General features: G+C 49.4%; 1 protein-coding gene across 2 annotated transcripts in view; it reads left to right on the top strand.

Annotated features, from left to right (window-relative positions):
- B4GALNT3 (beta-1,4-N-acetyl-galactosaminyltransferase 3) overlaps positions 1-14,326 on the top strand; it is a 68,777-nt gene extending 54,451 nt beyond the window's left edge. For both annotated transcript variants that reach the window (XM_065627625.1, XM_065627616.1), the window contains 10 exons: positions 10-119; positions 1,028-1,128; positions 2,419-2,495; positions 3,333-4,287; positions 5,839-6,137; positions 6,519-6,672; positions 7,524-7,596; positions 8,053-8,206; positions 8,939-9,065; positions 9,878-14,326. In XM_065627625.1, the coding sequence (XP_065483697.1) occupies positions 10-119; positions 1,028-1,128; positions 2,419-2,495; positions 3,333-4,287; positions 5,839-6,137; positions 6,519-6,672; positions 7,524-7,596; positions 8,053-8,206; positions 8,939-9,065; positions 9,878-9,986 (2,159 nt within the window). In that variant the 3' untranslated portion in view covers positions 9,987-14,326. The remainder of the gene's footprint in view (positions 1-9; positions 120-1,027; positions 1,129-2,418; positions 2,496-3,332; positions 4,288-5,838; positions 6,138-6,518; positions 6,673-7,523; positions 7,597-8,052; positions 8,207-8,938; positions 9,066-9,877) is intronic.
- The last annotated feature ends 1,325 nt before the right edge of the window (positions 14,327-15,651 follow it).

Raw genomic sequence — 15,651 nt, 5'->3', positions numbered from 1 at the left:
TCTTCTCAGTGCCTCTGCTCAGCAAGTCTCGTGTGCGCCGAGCCTTACCAGACTGTCTGTACAAGCCCAGCTACCTGGTGAATGGATTTCCTCTGCAGCGCTACCAGGGACTCCAGTTTGTAAGTTTTACTCCTTGAGCAGATACTTGCCCAGGGGAATGCAAAGAGGAAGGAGGGAGACCCCACTAACCATGGGGCCTCTTCACTGATCTGAAGCTCCTGGGCAGATTTGACCATCTGCTGATCAGGTCTGTGCATCCCAGTACATGCCAAAGGGCAACAACCAGAAAAGGGGGATGGGCACTATGCACTGCTCACAGGTCTCACTGGGGCACAAGTGTGTGTGTCTTACAGAGCCCCTCGGACCTCAGACCAAAGAGCTGAGCTTGCCTTCACACAGAGCTTCACAATGGCTGAGGATTTTTTTCTCCATGGAGTGAACTGTAGTCTGTGTGGACTACTAAATCCCCTGACAAGTTTAAAACTGATCTTCAAGGGGATCTCACATTTGTGGGGCATGCAATATAGCAGGGATTAATCCCCTGCATAGCAGAGCAGACTCTGAGATCTGCTGGGGACAGGTCACCAGCATGGTTTGCCCTCCCTGGATGCCAGGGCAAGCCTACACTCCCTGGGGCACTTGCATCCTGGGTAGTCCCAGCTCCTTCAGCCTTGCCTGTGTGGAGGTCTCCCCACACAATTTTTAATCCCCTGCATCTCTTCAGGAGGATTTGCCCACCTCTCTCGCAGCTAGTTCCCACTCTGTTATAGGACTTAAATGCACAAAGATGGACAGACAGATGCCTAGAGGGACAAAAAGGCATACCCCTGCACACATCCCAGCACGCTTCCTTCTGTTTTCTGTGCTCACAACCTGCTACCGGGTGCCTTGGAGAGGAAAATAGTTAGTGAGCAACCCCTGCTTCCTCTCAAAAGAGCTGGTCACCCTACAACCATGTCTGGGTCACCTGGTGACTGATATCTGGCATTTATGAGGGTTTTACTTTATTTTCCTCCTTTTTTTCCAGGTTCATTTATCCTTCGTTTACCCAAATGATTACAGCCGCCTGAGCCACATGGAGAAAGACAACAAATGTTTCTATCAGGAGAACCCTTATTACTTGGAAAGGTAGGGTGCTGCAGATGCAGATTTACTAGCAGAGAAGGAGGAGATGGTTTGAAGGTTGGAATTGGGGTGGAATTTCATATTCATTTCTGTAGGACACTCTTAATTCTTAAAGATCCCCTAAGTCTTACAAAACATGAAAGCATTTATAGTTTCTTTCAATAACCTATGCTCCCTTTAAGTGAAAATACGTTCAGGTCTCAAGGGGAAACTGCTGCTGCTTTTCTTGCTCTATTAACCCAGAAGCTGGGTCAGAGCATGTTTGTTCCACTACATCAGGGAATGCATTTCCAGCAAACTTAGCCTGCCAGCAGCTGAAGCCTCCTGGTGGCTGTCACTGTGAAAACCAAACCATGCTCACCACCAGGCATCTCTCCAGGGGAATAAATGCATGTCATTCGTCTTCACCGGCGTCTGGCTCTCAGCTATGGCCCTGTGAGGGAACCGCCACTTGCAAGGTCCCCCCTGTCACAGGCAGACACCTTGTGTGAGGACCCTCCTCCATTCGGGAGGACTTTTTTTGCAGGATAAGAAGAGTCAGTTTTCTGGTGAGATAACTGATGGTGGCCTCCCTGTGCTCAGATTCTTCTTTCTCTCTGCAAGACTATTGTGAGGGCTGGAACAACAGATTGTACTGTAGGTTTGGGAGAGGACTCCTGGGACTGGGGTTCATAGTGAATGGTGGAGAAAGTGGGTGCCAGGCTTATTGCTTTGACAATTCATCTGTATTGTGACAACATTTGGGAAGTGGGGGCCCATTTTTGCTTGGCATCAAGCACACATGGAGGGAAACAGTCCTGGAAATCCCTTCCAAAAACCTGAAATGCAGACATATGAGGACAGCACACAGACAGCACATAGCGTGGTGTGAGAGAGGAGAGAGGAAGATCATTGCAATTACCTGCCTGAGCCGCTTTTGCAGCATGATGGCTTGCGTTTGTGAGCACTACATCATAAGTGAGCTTTAAGGGGCAGTTTAAGGGAGGCTAAAGGAGTGTTTCAGGGTACTTATATTGGGATTTCCTCTTGTGCTTATGAGAAAATGTCTGAGAGACTAGGTGGACAAGCAAGGAAAGCTGGTGTCTTTGACAGTGCAGAGTAAGGTCTGATTGCCCAAAGATTTGAAAGATAGGGATGATGGTAGTCTATGACTTGCTGAGAAAGGAGGATCTAGAGATACTGAGCAGATGTAATCAGAGTAATGGACCATCGCCTCTATGGCAGTGGCCAGAATTTATTTGGAGAGGGTAAAGTAACTTTCATCAAACTTGAGTTTTGCCCTTCCCTCTGCAGATTTGGATTCTACAAGTACATGAAAATGGATCGGCCAGAGAAAAGCTTGGACTCTGGAGAAAAGACAGAGCAGCCAGGTAGGGTCCTTAATGTCAGAGCCCAGAGGATCCTTTTATCTATCACTTTTGTGTGTGATATTCTAGGATCAGCTGAAAGAAGCTGTTGACTTTCTGAACCAAGCAAGTCACAGCCCTTCCCTGCCATGTTGCTGTGGCTGGGAGGAGATTTTTACTGCCACTTTCCCTTCTCTTAAGGGCAGGTTGGGAGGTCACCAAACAATGGGCTGTAGTGGGCAACATGTCAGCCACCTCTCAGGCCCACGGCTTAGCTGAGGTGCAGTTCCAGCAAAAATGTGGGCAGAAGCGACAGAGCCAAAGGTGTGCAGCGTGGCACACTATGCTCACACCTGCCCTGCAAAGCTGTGGCCAGACCGACAGCTAAAGGCAACGCCAGACCCTTGCACAGCCTTCGGCAAAGCTGGCTAAGAGGTGCTGAGGAGGTTGGTACTAGCAAGAGCACAGCTCCTGTGTGTGAGAGCGCCCCTGTCCGTCTGAGCAGGAGACACTACACTGAGATGAATTATAGAATAATAAATTCATTTTGGTTGGAAGAGACCCTTAAGATCATCGGGTCCAACCATAACCTATCTCTGGCACAAAACCATGTGCCTAAGAACCTCATCTATGCATCTTTTAAACGCTTCCAGGGATGGTGACTCAACCACTTCCCTGGGCAGCCTGTTCCAATGCCTGACAACCCTTTCTGTGAAGAATTTTTTCCTAATGTCCAATCTAAACCTCCCCCTGGTGCAACCTGAGGTGAGAAATAGCTGGCCCTGGTAAGGCAGATGCCTGGGACAGGACGGGAAAGGCAGCAGGAGGGTGCCAGAGGTGTAACTGTGATTACTCCTGCAGGCTCCCAGGAGGGGAATCTGGACGACCTGCAGTACGTGGAGCAGGATGTGGAGAGTACCAGCCCCCCTGAGCACCCCAGCATGGGGAGGGCAGAGCTGGCAGGCAACATTCCCAGCAGCGTGGTCGGCAGTGATAATGTCTCTGAGGGCTATTCCCTCCAGGAGCATCGTCGGCTCCTCTCAGTGATGGGTGATGACATAGGAATGGGGCCACAGAGGAGGAAGACGAAGAGGTCTGGTGTTAAATCAGCCACACTGGCCTCTGCCAACCAAAGCCTCAGCCAGGCTGGCCTAGAGGGGAACCCAATAATGAAGAGACCCCGTTTAAAAGCTGGTGTCAAAGACAACTCCAGGAGTCCTCCGCAGCATGCCAGGGCTGTCCAAGGGAGAGCACCAGTCAAAACGGCAAACCCTCCTTTCAGGACCATGTCTCAAATGCAGCAGCAGCCTCTTGGTCACCTCAGGGACTCAGGGGTGACGATTCCCAAAGAGGTGAGACATCGAGGAGACCTCAGCACTGCTAAGGATGGGCTGAAGCCAGCAGGCACTGTGCCAGCCAGGAGAGGAGGCACTGGGCTGCCTCAGTGGCTGAACCAAGTGGAGTCCAACACTGCTGAGCAAAAGGTGGCCAATGATGGGGTCGTGGGCGAGGGAGAGGCACAGGTGGCATCTCCTGTGAAGGGCAAGTCTGAACCTATGGCAGCAGAAGAGGAAGAGGCAGAGGCAGATGGGGAGCCAGAGGAGGAAGATGAGGAAGATTTTGATTACGTACCAGTGTTTGACCAGGCAGTGAACTGGAAGCAGACCTTCAGCATGAACAACCTGGACTTCCATATGCTGCGTACAGACTGGATTGACCTGAAATGCAACACGTCAGGGAACTTGCTGCTAAGAGAACGTGAGGCCCTGGAAGTCACACGGGTCTTCCTGAAGAAGCTCAACCAGAGGAGTAAAGGGTAAGACACGGTGTAAAAAAGAAAGGACAGTGTCCTGGAGGTGGTGTACCGTGCTGCACAGGAAATACCTGTCACGTTAGGAGCTAGTGGAAATCAGAGGCTAAACTAGGTGTAGGAAATAAGATTTCAGGTAAGCAATCTGTGTAAAAACCTGGGCTTTAGATACCTCTTTTGATTGAGGAATGGGAATTGTTGGACACCGGAGCATGTCTGGGAGCTGAACATTGCCCTCAAATAGCTGGTGGCAGTAAACATGAAAGACTGGAGGTTTCCATCCAGCTGGCATCACTGGCCTTTTGCTGGCTTCCTTCTTGCGCAGTGTAGGTATTGAGAGCACAAAGGAGCATTTTACCAGCTGAAGGTTAAGAAACCCTGCTGATATGAAGTAGGACTGGAGCTTCTTGTGCTTGTGGTTTGGTAGCTGCCACATCTCAGTTTGTGAATCACTTAGGACAGAGGACCAGAAGCGACCTATCAGATAGTGTGGATCAGTACACTGATCTCAGAGACAACCAAGTACCCTACACTGTTATCTGAATGTGTGCAACTCTGTCTTAAAACCAGCTAGATTTCTAGATCCTAGTACTGGTTTGGGAAGATGTTTGAGCTCCTCGTTTCTCTGGTGACCTACTAGAGATCTGGTACTCTGTTTGTATATGGTCTCGATATGGTTCTTTTTCTTCTTAAGACTTACCATCTTGATTGCGTTTCTGGCAAATAGACGTACCTTCTCTGAGCCTCTATAAGCCAAACAATCCAACTCCTGACCTTTCTGTTGAGTTAGCCTCTATTTCCATGATTTTATCTGTCCTTCTCTATGCAGGTTTCAGTTTGGGTTAATTTCCTGTACGTAAGTGACCAGTATACTTGATGTTTTGTAGAATGGGTGTTAGTAGTTCCGAATCCCTACTGGAAGTAGCTTAAGATTGCATTTGTTTTTTCAGAGTCACATCCATCACAGTCGTGGTGTAACTGATCAGTACACACAACCTTTTCTCTGCATTTTTAACCGATGAGCATCCATTTTATAGCAGAAACTCTTGTTATGATCCAGAAGGGCATGACCTGGCATTTCATCCTGTTTTGGCCATTCTGAACCTACAGCTCACTCCAGTTTTTACTGTATGATTGCTCAGTCCTACTCCGTAGTATTGGCTGGTGAGCTGTCATCAACCAGCTTCACTAGCCCAAACATGCTCCTTGTGCCAAGATTGTTGTAGGAGGTGTTGAATACACTCACTGTTACCAGCCCTACAATCATTCAGACACATTTGTTATTTTCTGTGTCACCTTTCTTTCATTTCCCTTGCCAACTATTTTCTCTTGGCTGGAATCCCAGATCTAATCCCACGTGCTTATGGATTTAGGAAACAGGTGCTAAACCTTCCCAGGGGATTTTGGAAGGGGTGCAGCAAAGCAAGGGGGAAGCTAGGGACAAAAAGGTTTGTGTTAGCCAGGAGGAAAGAGCCTGGCAGAGCTGAACAGGCTGGAGGTGGGAGAGATGGGGCTGGTGTATGGGGGATGTGCCCACCCCAGCTGTATCTCCTGCAGACGGTTCCAGCTGCAGCGTATCGTGAACGTGGAGAAACACCAGGACCGCATGCGAGGCAGCCGCTACCTGCTGGAGCTGGAGCTGCTGGAGCAGGGAGAGCGGCTCGTCCGCTTCTCCGAGTACGTCTTTGCGCAGGGCTGGCAGGGCGTTGGCAGGGATGAGGAGGAGGAGAGGAAGATGAGGAACCTGGCGTGGGGTCGCCAGCGTCACCTGATGTCTGTGGCGAATGAGCCAGAGCTGTGCTGGCCCCAGGGCTTTTCCTGGAACCACCGTGCTGTGGTTCACTTCGTGGTGCCAGGTAAGGGGGACCTCTCTTCCCGGGACATCCAGGGGTGGCATGATGGGCACTTCACATGGGGGCAGTCCTGAACAATGGGTCTGGGCCAGCCTCAACTGTCTCATTTGGGTCACTTCCCATTTCTGTTCTCTCCAAGTTAAATCTCCTCAGAAATATGACTCTTATAGAATGTAAGTTCAAAGAAAACTCCCATCACACTCTGGGAAAGACCCCACACTGATTCCTGGGCTCTTTGGTCCAGGTTTTCAGATTGGGCCTATTTCAGCATCCCTGCAAGGTTAGCAGGGCTTGAGGGGAGGCAAGGAGCCTTGCCTGTTGAGAAGCCATGCTATCTTTGAAATCGGTTTTGCTTTGGTTCTCTCCCTCTTACAATATAACCAGTGAAAAACCAGGCACGCTGGGTGCTGCAGTTCATCTCGGACATGGAAGAGCTGTTCCGAGTCACTAAGGATCCGTACTTCAACATCATCATCACGGACTACAGCAGCGATGACATGGATGTAGAGAAGGCTCTGAAAAGGTCTACCTTGCACAGGTGAGAGGACTGCCTGGCCACACAAAACCACTCACGGGCATATGCCTGCAAACATAGCACATCTGCCAGCCTCTGTGTACTGACCAGCCACAGCCTCCTGCAGCTGGAAACCACACCTTGCACATATACGTGCATATCATAGAATCATAGATAATCATAGAATGTCCTGAATTGGAAGACACCCACAAGGATCACCGATTCCAACTCCTGTCCCTGCACAGGACAACCCCACAGTTCACACCATGTGTCTGAGAGCGTTGGCTAGTCTGTGTTCTAATGTACATACATGTATACTGCATATAATAGTGTTATAAAAATGCAAGGCAATATCTATTGCAGTCATCCATCCAGATGCATCTCTTTTCTCTTGGCTTTGGTTCAAGTTTGCAAGAGAGGACAGGAAGCAAGTCTTGCAGTGATGGGGCAGGGGCAGGACAGGAAAGACAGGAAAGCTGTGGGAAATGGGACAAAGAGCACAGAGACCTCTGGGGACTCCACTTGCTGGAATAGCTGTCTGGCTCACTTTACTCTGACCTGAAGCAGCCTTGGCTGGTCCTTCCCTTTATGTGCCAAGGGTTCCCAGTAACAGATCTAGCCCTAGGATAGACCTGGACTAGAGCTGAAAAGACTTTTGCTAGGGACCAACCGTGTCCTAGATGCAAGAGTGGGAGGACCCTCGGGATACGCTGGGACATTCAGCAGCCCTAAGCTTGCACACTTGCACAGCAAAGGCTTTTCCTCCTCCTTGTGAGGGTGCGCGGTGGTGAGGGGCAGCTCCGCAGCATGATGCCTGCCCTGTACCACTTGCCAGCCTGCATGCACTGAACTTTTCTTTCCTGTCTGACCCGCAGCTATCGGTACTTGAAGTTGACGGGGAATTTTGAGCGTTCTGCTGGGCTACAGGCAGGGATAGACCTTGTGACGGTAAGCCCGGGAGACTTGGGGTAGACAGGAGGGTTTCTAGTATGTGTCTGGTGCTACCTCTTGTCTTTCTTACTGAACACACTTTTTTAGGGAAGGGAATAGCCTGGCAGATCAGTAGATATGTTTCCTGTCCCTCTAGAGTAAGAGGCTCACCCCTTACTCCAAGAAACTTGTGATCTGTTCAGTTCTTGGCCCACCTGCTGGGACTGTCAGACAGAAGGGAAATCAGCAATAGCAGTTTTGTGATACTAGCTCTGCCAGATGATGGTCATAGTATTCCATACCTGTCATTGAACAGCTGCTCCGTGGCCATTTTGCCAGCCCCTAGGATCTCAATTTCTGATCAAGAAACAAATGTCTCTTTAATTCTCTCCCATATTTCTGTCTTCCTGCCCTTCAAGAAAGACTTACTCAAAGTCAACCTATTTTTTTCCCAACCGGTGTGGTTGGTTCTAGGACCCACATAGCATCATTTTCCTTTGTGACCTCCACATCCACTTCCCAGCTGGAGTCATTGATTCGATACGGAAGCACTGTGTGGAAGGCAAGATGGCCTTCGCACCCATCGTCATGAGGCTGCACTGCGGCATGTCCCCACAGTGGCCTGACGGTAAGAGGGAGTCAAGCCTCTTTGGCTCAGACCTTGGGGAATGGGGGGAGAAGGATGGTGCATGTAACCTCTGGGTTTGTTCCTCTGTTGCTGTCATAGTCTGGAGCTTAAGGTACTTCCAGGGCCACTAGATGAGAGTGTATTAGACAAAGGATTGGTTTAGCAGTGCCAAGTACCTGGAATTTGAGGTTGAAGATCCAGTAGAGCCCTTTATATGATGTTCCTCCTGGTCACCTCCTAGGGCTCTCTGTGGATTTGAGGACCTTGGAAAACCCCTCCTCCATTTCTCTCTTTTCTTAGTGGGCACAGCCTGTCCTGAGGAGATCTGGTAGCCTGGGAGTGGGGTAAACTAACCCAAGTCAGGAGGGAGAAGGTGGCATACATCATCTGAGTGTAGGATGTCCTTTAGATGGTGGTGGCCATCTTGAGTTATCCCAGCACAAGGACAACCCTTTGAAGCTGGAACAGTGTGGGTATGTTGGGTACTATGCTGCCAGACAGGAGATGTGAGAGGCTCTGCTAACAAGTTCATAGGACAGCCCATGCTGTCTGCCTGCAAGCCTTTCTCACTTGCCAAAGCTTTAATATGGTTGGCTCTGCCTTGGGGCTGAGTTGACTCTCTGATGTCAACATTGTGCTAAAAGAAGCTTGAGTCTCATTCCAGTAGCCATGCTGGAGTCATCAGTGGTTTGAAGCACTGACATACCTATGCCTCTTTTGTGTTGTCTTCAGGCTACTGGGAGGTGAATGGGTTTGGTCTCCTGGGCATATACAAGTCTGACCTGGACAAGATTGGAGGCATGAACACAAAAGAGTTTCGGGACCGCTGGGGAGGAGAGGACTGGGAACTCCTGGACAGGTAGGCATCCATTGTCAACATTCATGCACTTGCAGGGGGAGATGCATTAGATCCTGGAGGACCAAGGACCAGGGGAATGGTGATCTGAGGAGACTGAGGTGACTAATGCCACCATAAGCTTAGTCAGTGAAGGAGTGTCTTTGAGCGTGTCCTGACCTCAAATCTAGTAGGCAAGTGGACCCAAAGTACACTACTACAGCCACCGAGAGGAGTTTCCTGGTGCTTTCCAGCTACATTGTTGGTTCGCTATGGGCAGATGAGGCACTGGTGATCTTGAAGATTTTGTCCTCTTCAAGCAGTGTAGCACGCAATAGGGTCCAGTTTGGCTCTCTCAGGCTTCCCATACTACATATAGCAATTGCCCAGAAGAGAGTCTGTCAGAGAGACATTTAAAGATCATGAGGTACAGTTACAACTTCTGAGAAGTTTATGATGAGGGATCTCTGCTGGACAAATCCTAGGCCTCTTGGTTTGTAGTTCTAGGTTTTGGGACCGACCCTGTCTTTTCTGTCAGATATCTGCAGAAAAGACTAACATCACCAGCAATCCCATGTTGCCAGCTGTCTTTCCTCCTAGCCTGGCTTGTGCAGCCTGCTCCTGACCAGTCCTGCTCTCAGGAGTCTATGAACACTCAGCAAGTGTCATTAGACGTCTGCTTATGGATATGAGATACCTCTAAGCCGTTCAGGGCTCTTCAATTTGATTGCAGTCTCTTGACAACAGGACAACCAAAAAGAGATTTCTTGGGGCTGGGCCCCTTGGTATCTTTGTGATCAAGTTTTACCTAAACCTGCCCTTCTCCTTTCTGCCAGGATCTTGCAGGCCGGGCTGGAAGTGGAGCGTCTCTCTCTGAGAAACTTTTTCCACTGGTTTCACTCAAAGCGAGGCATGTGGAACCGGCGCCAGCTGAAGACACTGTAGCCTTCAACCCCAAAGCTGCCCGGAAGCGCCATCCACCATCTCGTCTCGACATGCACTTCATCGAGGCAACACAGCCGAGCACACAAACTCTTCCTTGCCTCCAGAGCCCTCTGATGGGACGGCACAGCTGAGGAAGGGGTGGTCAGGCTGGGGAAGCGGAAGCTTCTCCTGTGAGCCATTGCATCCAAGACGTAGGATCTGTGTCTTGCTGGGAAGGCGTGCAGGGGAGATGTCACTGAGGGAAAGACTCGTATGTCCTGCCGTGCAGTCTGGCGGATGGTGCAGTGGGAGAGGTGCCATATTTCCTGTTGAGTCTTGGTGTGATGCAAAACAAACAAACCCCAATCCCAGCTAAGCCTATATTATTTACAGTAACTCAGCTTCTCTTTCAATACTTGAAGGAAAAAAAAGAGAAAAAAAACCCCAACAACCCTCCTCATTTCCCCTCCTTCCCCATGTCTTCAGCATCCATGCTTTGGACAGAGGACCAAAGTAAGTTCTCTGAACTGTATTGTGTCCACATGCCCATGTGCTGACCCAAGGCAATCTGGATGTGGAGGAGATGATAAGCACTTTAGGCTGCTGGTGCTTAGACGTTTCTCTGTGCTTTTCACTTTAGTCATTATGAAAACTTGTGCTCATTTTCAGCAAATTATGGGCCATGGACAGAGATGCAAGTACACTTCCCATATGAGAGCCACGTTTGCCCGCAGCTGGGTGAGGTGGCAGGGGTTGATGTTCGAACTCCACCTAAATTATTGATCCACTGCCTGAGGATAGTGGAGGGGTTACACAGAGAAACTAGCAGGGCATCTCAGGAGGAACTTTGCAGCCTTATCTGACAGACGTGTGTTTGTCCTAACGATATCAGGGAAACCCTAGCAGGGAAGAAGTGGCAATATTTTATTAGTTGAAATATTGTGATTTTGTCTGAAAAAAAGGAGACAGAGTATTCTGCTCTCTAAATCTCGTATATTCATGCAGCATCGTTTAATAAGTTATGGCCTCATGGTTATGTCTTGTCATAGTTTGACTTTTATGTAAACACCACGCTTCTTGGCTGAAGAACCAGCACAGCTGTTGGTACTTCATCTCCGGAACATCCCTGGGAGCTCTGGCCTGGTACATGGGAGGTGGCACTTGCACTGGGTGCAAAGAACAGTGAGGACAGAAGAGGGTTAAATGAATAAAAGGATGGGCAGACCCATGCTGGTGTTGATGGAGGAACTGTGAAAGAGTCCCTATCCACAGCCGGCCTGACACTACAGGGAATTCTCAGCCCTTAAAACTCCTATTAATGCAAGGCAAGATATTTTTACCCCTGCAACCATTTTGCAGGACTATAGAAACCCAGAAATCCCAGCACACTCGGTGCTCTGCACTGGAGCTTCGGTGTCCCCATACCCTGCTGAAAGGGCTGCTACTGGTCTTAAGCTTCAGAGGAGAGCTTGAAGTAGGATGCTACTCACAGCACCCAGCTCTGTGGGGAGTTGTTGAGAAGTGAGTAATGCAGGTATGCAGGAGACAAGCAATGCTGACATGGTACTAGAGTTGTTTGCTTTTTACGCTGGTGGACTGGATGCCAATTCTGAATAGACATTCATTTATTATTAATTCCATGGTGCTCGACAAGTCCATCAAGTTCCACTGTTGCAGTAGAAAACAGAACATGCAAGTTCTGGCATGTGAGATAGAAATCTTGTCAAATCATCTGCTTGCCTCCGACTGTGTTTTGCAGGTGATGGAGTCAGAAAAAGTCAACCAGATTTTAGAAAGTTTTGCTGTGCAGTGTGCCACTACGGTGAGAAGCAGACAAGAAACGGCTGTGTCTCTGAGTCCACAGAACCTTTGCCAGAACACATACACTGAATATCTCAGAAGGGGCAGCCTTAGCCTTCTGCTCAAGCCAAAGTAGTCTTTTTATTGAGGGAAAGTATTTTCCGCATGTAGAGACTTCAGAAATGAAACACTGTAATTGGAGCAAGAGGGAAGAGGCTGACAACAGTCAACACTATTTTTTATTTTTTAATGTTTCACAGGAGTTTAGGAGGCCAGAGCCCTGTGATGCAGTCTTGCAATAAGCTCTGTTTCTGCCTGGAATGTGCAGTGTCAGTCACGCTCTCGGTGCATGTCGTAGCCTGTGGTTCACTCAAACACAGGCATAGCCCCATGAGTGTGCAGGCGAGCTGCTCCCCAGGCTCCAGGACTGTGCCTCCACAGCTTGTCCAGGCTGGCTCTGTCACGCAATCCCTGTGGAATGGGGAGAGGCTGGCAGGGAGGGCGAGCGCTGGGATGCAGCGAGGCATTAGGAGGACCCAGCTGTTTGGCCCCATTGCGCAGAAAATGGCACGATGCCCATTTTGCATATGGAAAGCTGATGGATTCGGTGGCGACCCTTATGTCATGCACAGGGAGGAAAGGTTATTCGTACTGTGTACTTTCATGTCTGGCTTAGATGTGGTCTGCAGCACCTGAAGTTAGCAGTGAACATTCGTCTGCAGACACTGTCAAGAATTAGGGGCATCCAGAAGATAACTCACTTGGCTTAAATGATTCTAAATAACCCAGCAAAGAGTGGCCTGGGAAGTAGGGTGCAGCCCTCACTCCAGCACTGCCAGCAGAATTTTAGGATTTCGCCCCTGTGCGTTAGCTGTGACTGTGCTCCTTCCTTCACACCTTGTAACCCAAGCCAGTGGCAAGCAGAACTGTTTACCTCGTGAGGACTCCTTGGTTGAGATGTAAGGAGTTAGTGGGTATCAGTCCAGTTTCCTGATGGCCAGTATCCCCACTGTCAAAGTTACCATCACAAATGTTCTCCGCTTTCTAGCACAGTGGGTATTTTAAGTTGGTATTTAAGCATTGTGGTAGTAAACATGATTAGTACTAATTGGCACTAGTTGGCAGCCTCTGTGGATGAGCTTGAAGAGAGTCCATGGAGACAAAAGCTGTCTTCCAGCTTGCATGCTCAGAGACCGCTGCAGGTTGTAGGGAGAGATGCTTCCCGGATTGCTGGCCAGCAGCAAATCTTGCAGGAGTGGTATCAGGCTTTGCTCTGAGGCTGCTGCCCCTCTTCCAAAGCAACGTGCAGTTTTTCTCCCCAGAGTCATGACAACCAGTGATAGGACCCAAGGGAATGGCAGGAAGATGTGCCAGGGGAGGTTTAGGTTGGACATGAGGAAAAGGTTCTTCACCCAGAGGGTGCTGGAGCACTGGAACAGGCTCCCCAGGGAGGTGTCATGGCCCCAAGCCTGACAGTATTCAAGAAGAGGCTGGACAAGCCCTCAGACACATGGTGTGACCTGTGGGGTTGTCCTGTGCAGGAACAGGAGTTGGGCTCCATGATCCTTGTGGGTCCCTTCCAACTCAGGACATTCTCTGATTCTGTGATGACTCTAAGAAGAGGGGGAGAGCAGGCAGCACATCAGGATTAGGTAGTATGGCAGCCATGCAGTGAAAGAATGTGGCCATCCAGGTTGGTGCCCAGGTCACCGTGGTCCCTGATCAGCAGGTGGTTCACCTCATCACTAGTGTTCTACGTTGTGCACTACAGCTGCGAGGAGGGTTCATCTCTGGATCTGGCACAGCTCCCGGAGAGCAAGAGAGAACCTGGCTTCACCACAGCTTGGAAATTGACACCTCTGACAGTCAATCTCATTTCTATCACAGGGAATTTTTTAGGAAGCTGTGTCTGGGTTTGTGGTGAAGTTCGCCCCACATTTCTGGCCTTCACTTGCATCCTGGCTGTGTCCTGCCTCGACAGCAGAAGGAAATTGGTTGCACCGAATTTCCCGTGCGTCAGGCAGGTGGGCAGGAGGGAACTGCTCTGGCAACTCTCTGGCAGGGGACAGCTGGGGAGATGATGGGCCATGCTGCAGAAGAGACCTTCTCTGGGGCGGGATGTGGCCAGGCTGGGGAACCGGGGCCCCCAAGCACGGGGTGCATGGCAAGGGGGCTCTGCCCACAAATGCCAGCTCCGTCTTGAGGACTGCGAATTGTAGGGCTGATGCGTGTTTTGCCGGCCAGTGAAGGGAACAAAGAAGGGCTCGCTTTTATTCTGAGAGAAATGTATTGTGTGAAAATTACAATGTGACTTGTTTTGTCATTGTCTTTAATGTTCGCCCGGTATGAACATCTCACCTCTTTTCATTGCCTACGAATGTCTAAAGATGATTGTTTTTTAGATACTGATGCCTTGTGTTAAAAATCTGAATTGTACCTTTGAATTACCTGCCTTAATGTGGCTCTGTGCCTTCAAGACGACTCCTGGGCCACCTCTCTGTTACAGCTGGGGGATATACTGATTCTCGCCCACGTTTTATAAATACGTCATCTTCCTACAAGAGCTCAGTTCTGTCCTTGTGTTACTCATACCTGCATCGCCACACAGCAGGGATTAGAAACTGTATGTTGCCCCTGTGGCCTCATATAACGGAGAGCTTAGACAATACCAGAGAGACAGGTCACTCTCTGCGCAATCCCATGAGAGGTCGGTGGGAGATGCAACAAGCAGGGTTAGCCAGAAGTGAGATCTGTTTCAGTCCCCTCTAGGTCTGGAGAAAGGGGGATGGCAACAAAACAGTTTTTCTCCTGTCTCCCTGGGTTTGTCATGTGAAACAAGATAGAACTATTGGACAAATATAGGTCTCAGCAAAGCAGAAGTGCTATGTGGTCATGGAGAGAGAACGTGGAGAATGAAGTGGTCCCTCTCGCAAGCAGGGAACAATTCCTGGAGAAGACTGCAGGTGAGAGCCTAGACCTGAGCTCGGTGCTTGGTACAGCCTACACAAATGGGAGGTCAGCTCTTTCACAGCAACTGCTTAATTAAATTCAAACTTGGCCCTTTTTCCCTTCAACTCTGCCTCCTCTGAGTATAAAAAGCTTGGCAGGAACGGGAGTCAGGGAACATGGAGAGGGAAAAAGGCAGCCAAGGTTGCTAATGAGTCTGGTTCCATTATAATGAGAAATGATTATTAAAGGTGACAGGGGAAAAGCATTCCAGTGCACTGCTGGTCTTCTGCTTGCCTGGGCTGGGTGATGGGAAGCCCTCTCTGCTCGGGCAGGCCTCATGCACCACCGTACCCGACCTGGCAGGTCTCTGAGGTGATGATGCTGAAGTTAAGATCTGGTAATGAAATTCCTCTCGCTGCTTCTTTCTCAGCTGAACCTTTTTTTTTTTTTTTCCTCTCTTTACATTCAGTCATCAATGTTAATTGCTTTGCCTCCTGCTCTGTGAAGCAATGAGTCACAGGATTTGGGATCTGCACAGGGTATGCATAATTTTTTACTTTTTCATGAACGCAGCCAGCTGAAAACCCTTTGCTGGTGGTTTCGCATTGGCTAGAACTAGTTTTTCTGCCTCTACAGTGAAGCCTTTTTCCAGAGGAGAGCAGGATAACAGAGGCTTCACCTCCATTTGCTGTCAGTCTCAGCAGAGACTGAGAAGCAGGATAAGCAGCAAACTCAGTGTCGCTCCAGACCTGCCATCCCCCAGAGAAAGCGGAGGACAAGTCTTTACCTGCTTCAACAAACAGATCCCAGATCCCAGACTCGGCTCAGCTCTGATGTTTTAAATTCTGGTAAATATGTAATTGGTGTTTTCCACTCTACTCTTTATATGCAAGTTGCCTTCAGCTGCAAAAAAGCCACTGTCCTTTGCAGGTACGAG

The sequence above is a fragment of the Caloenas nicobarica genome, chromosome 1 (genome assembly GCF_036013445.1).
Source record: "Caloenas nicobarica isolate bCalNic1 chromosome 1, bCalNic1.hap1, whole genome shotgun sequence".
Classification (NCBI taxonomy): Eukaryota; Metazoa; Chordata; class Aves; order Columbiformes; family Columbidae; genus Caloenas; species Caloenas nicobarica.
Note: the sequence above shows the minus strand (reverse complement) of the source record. Positions and strands in the feature narration are given on the sequence as shown.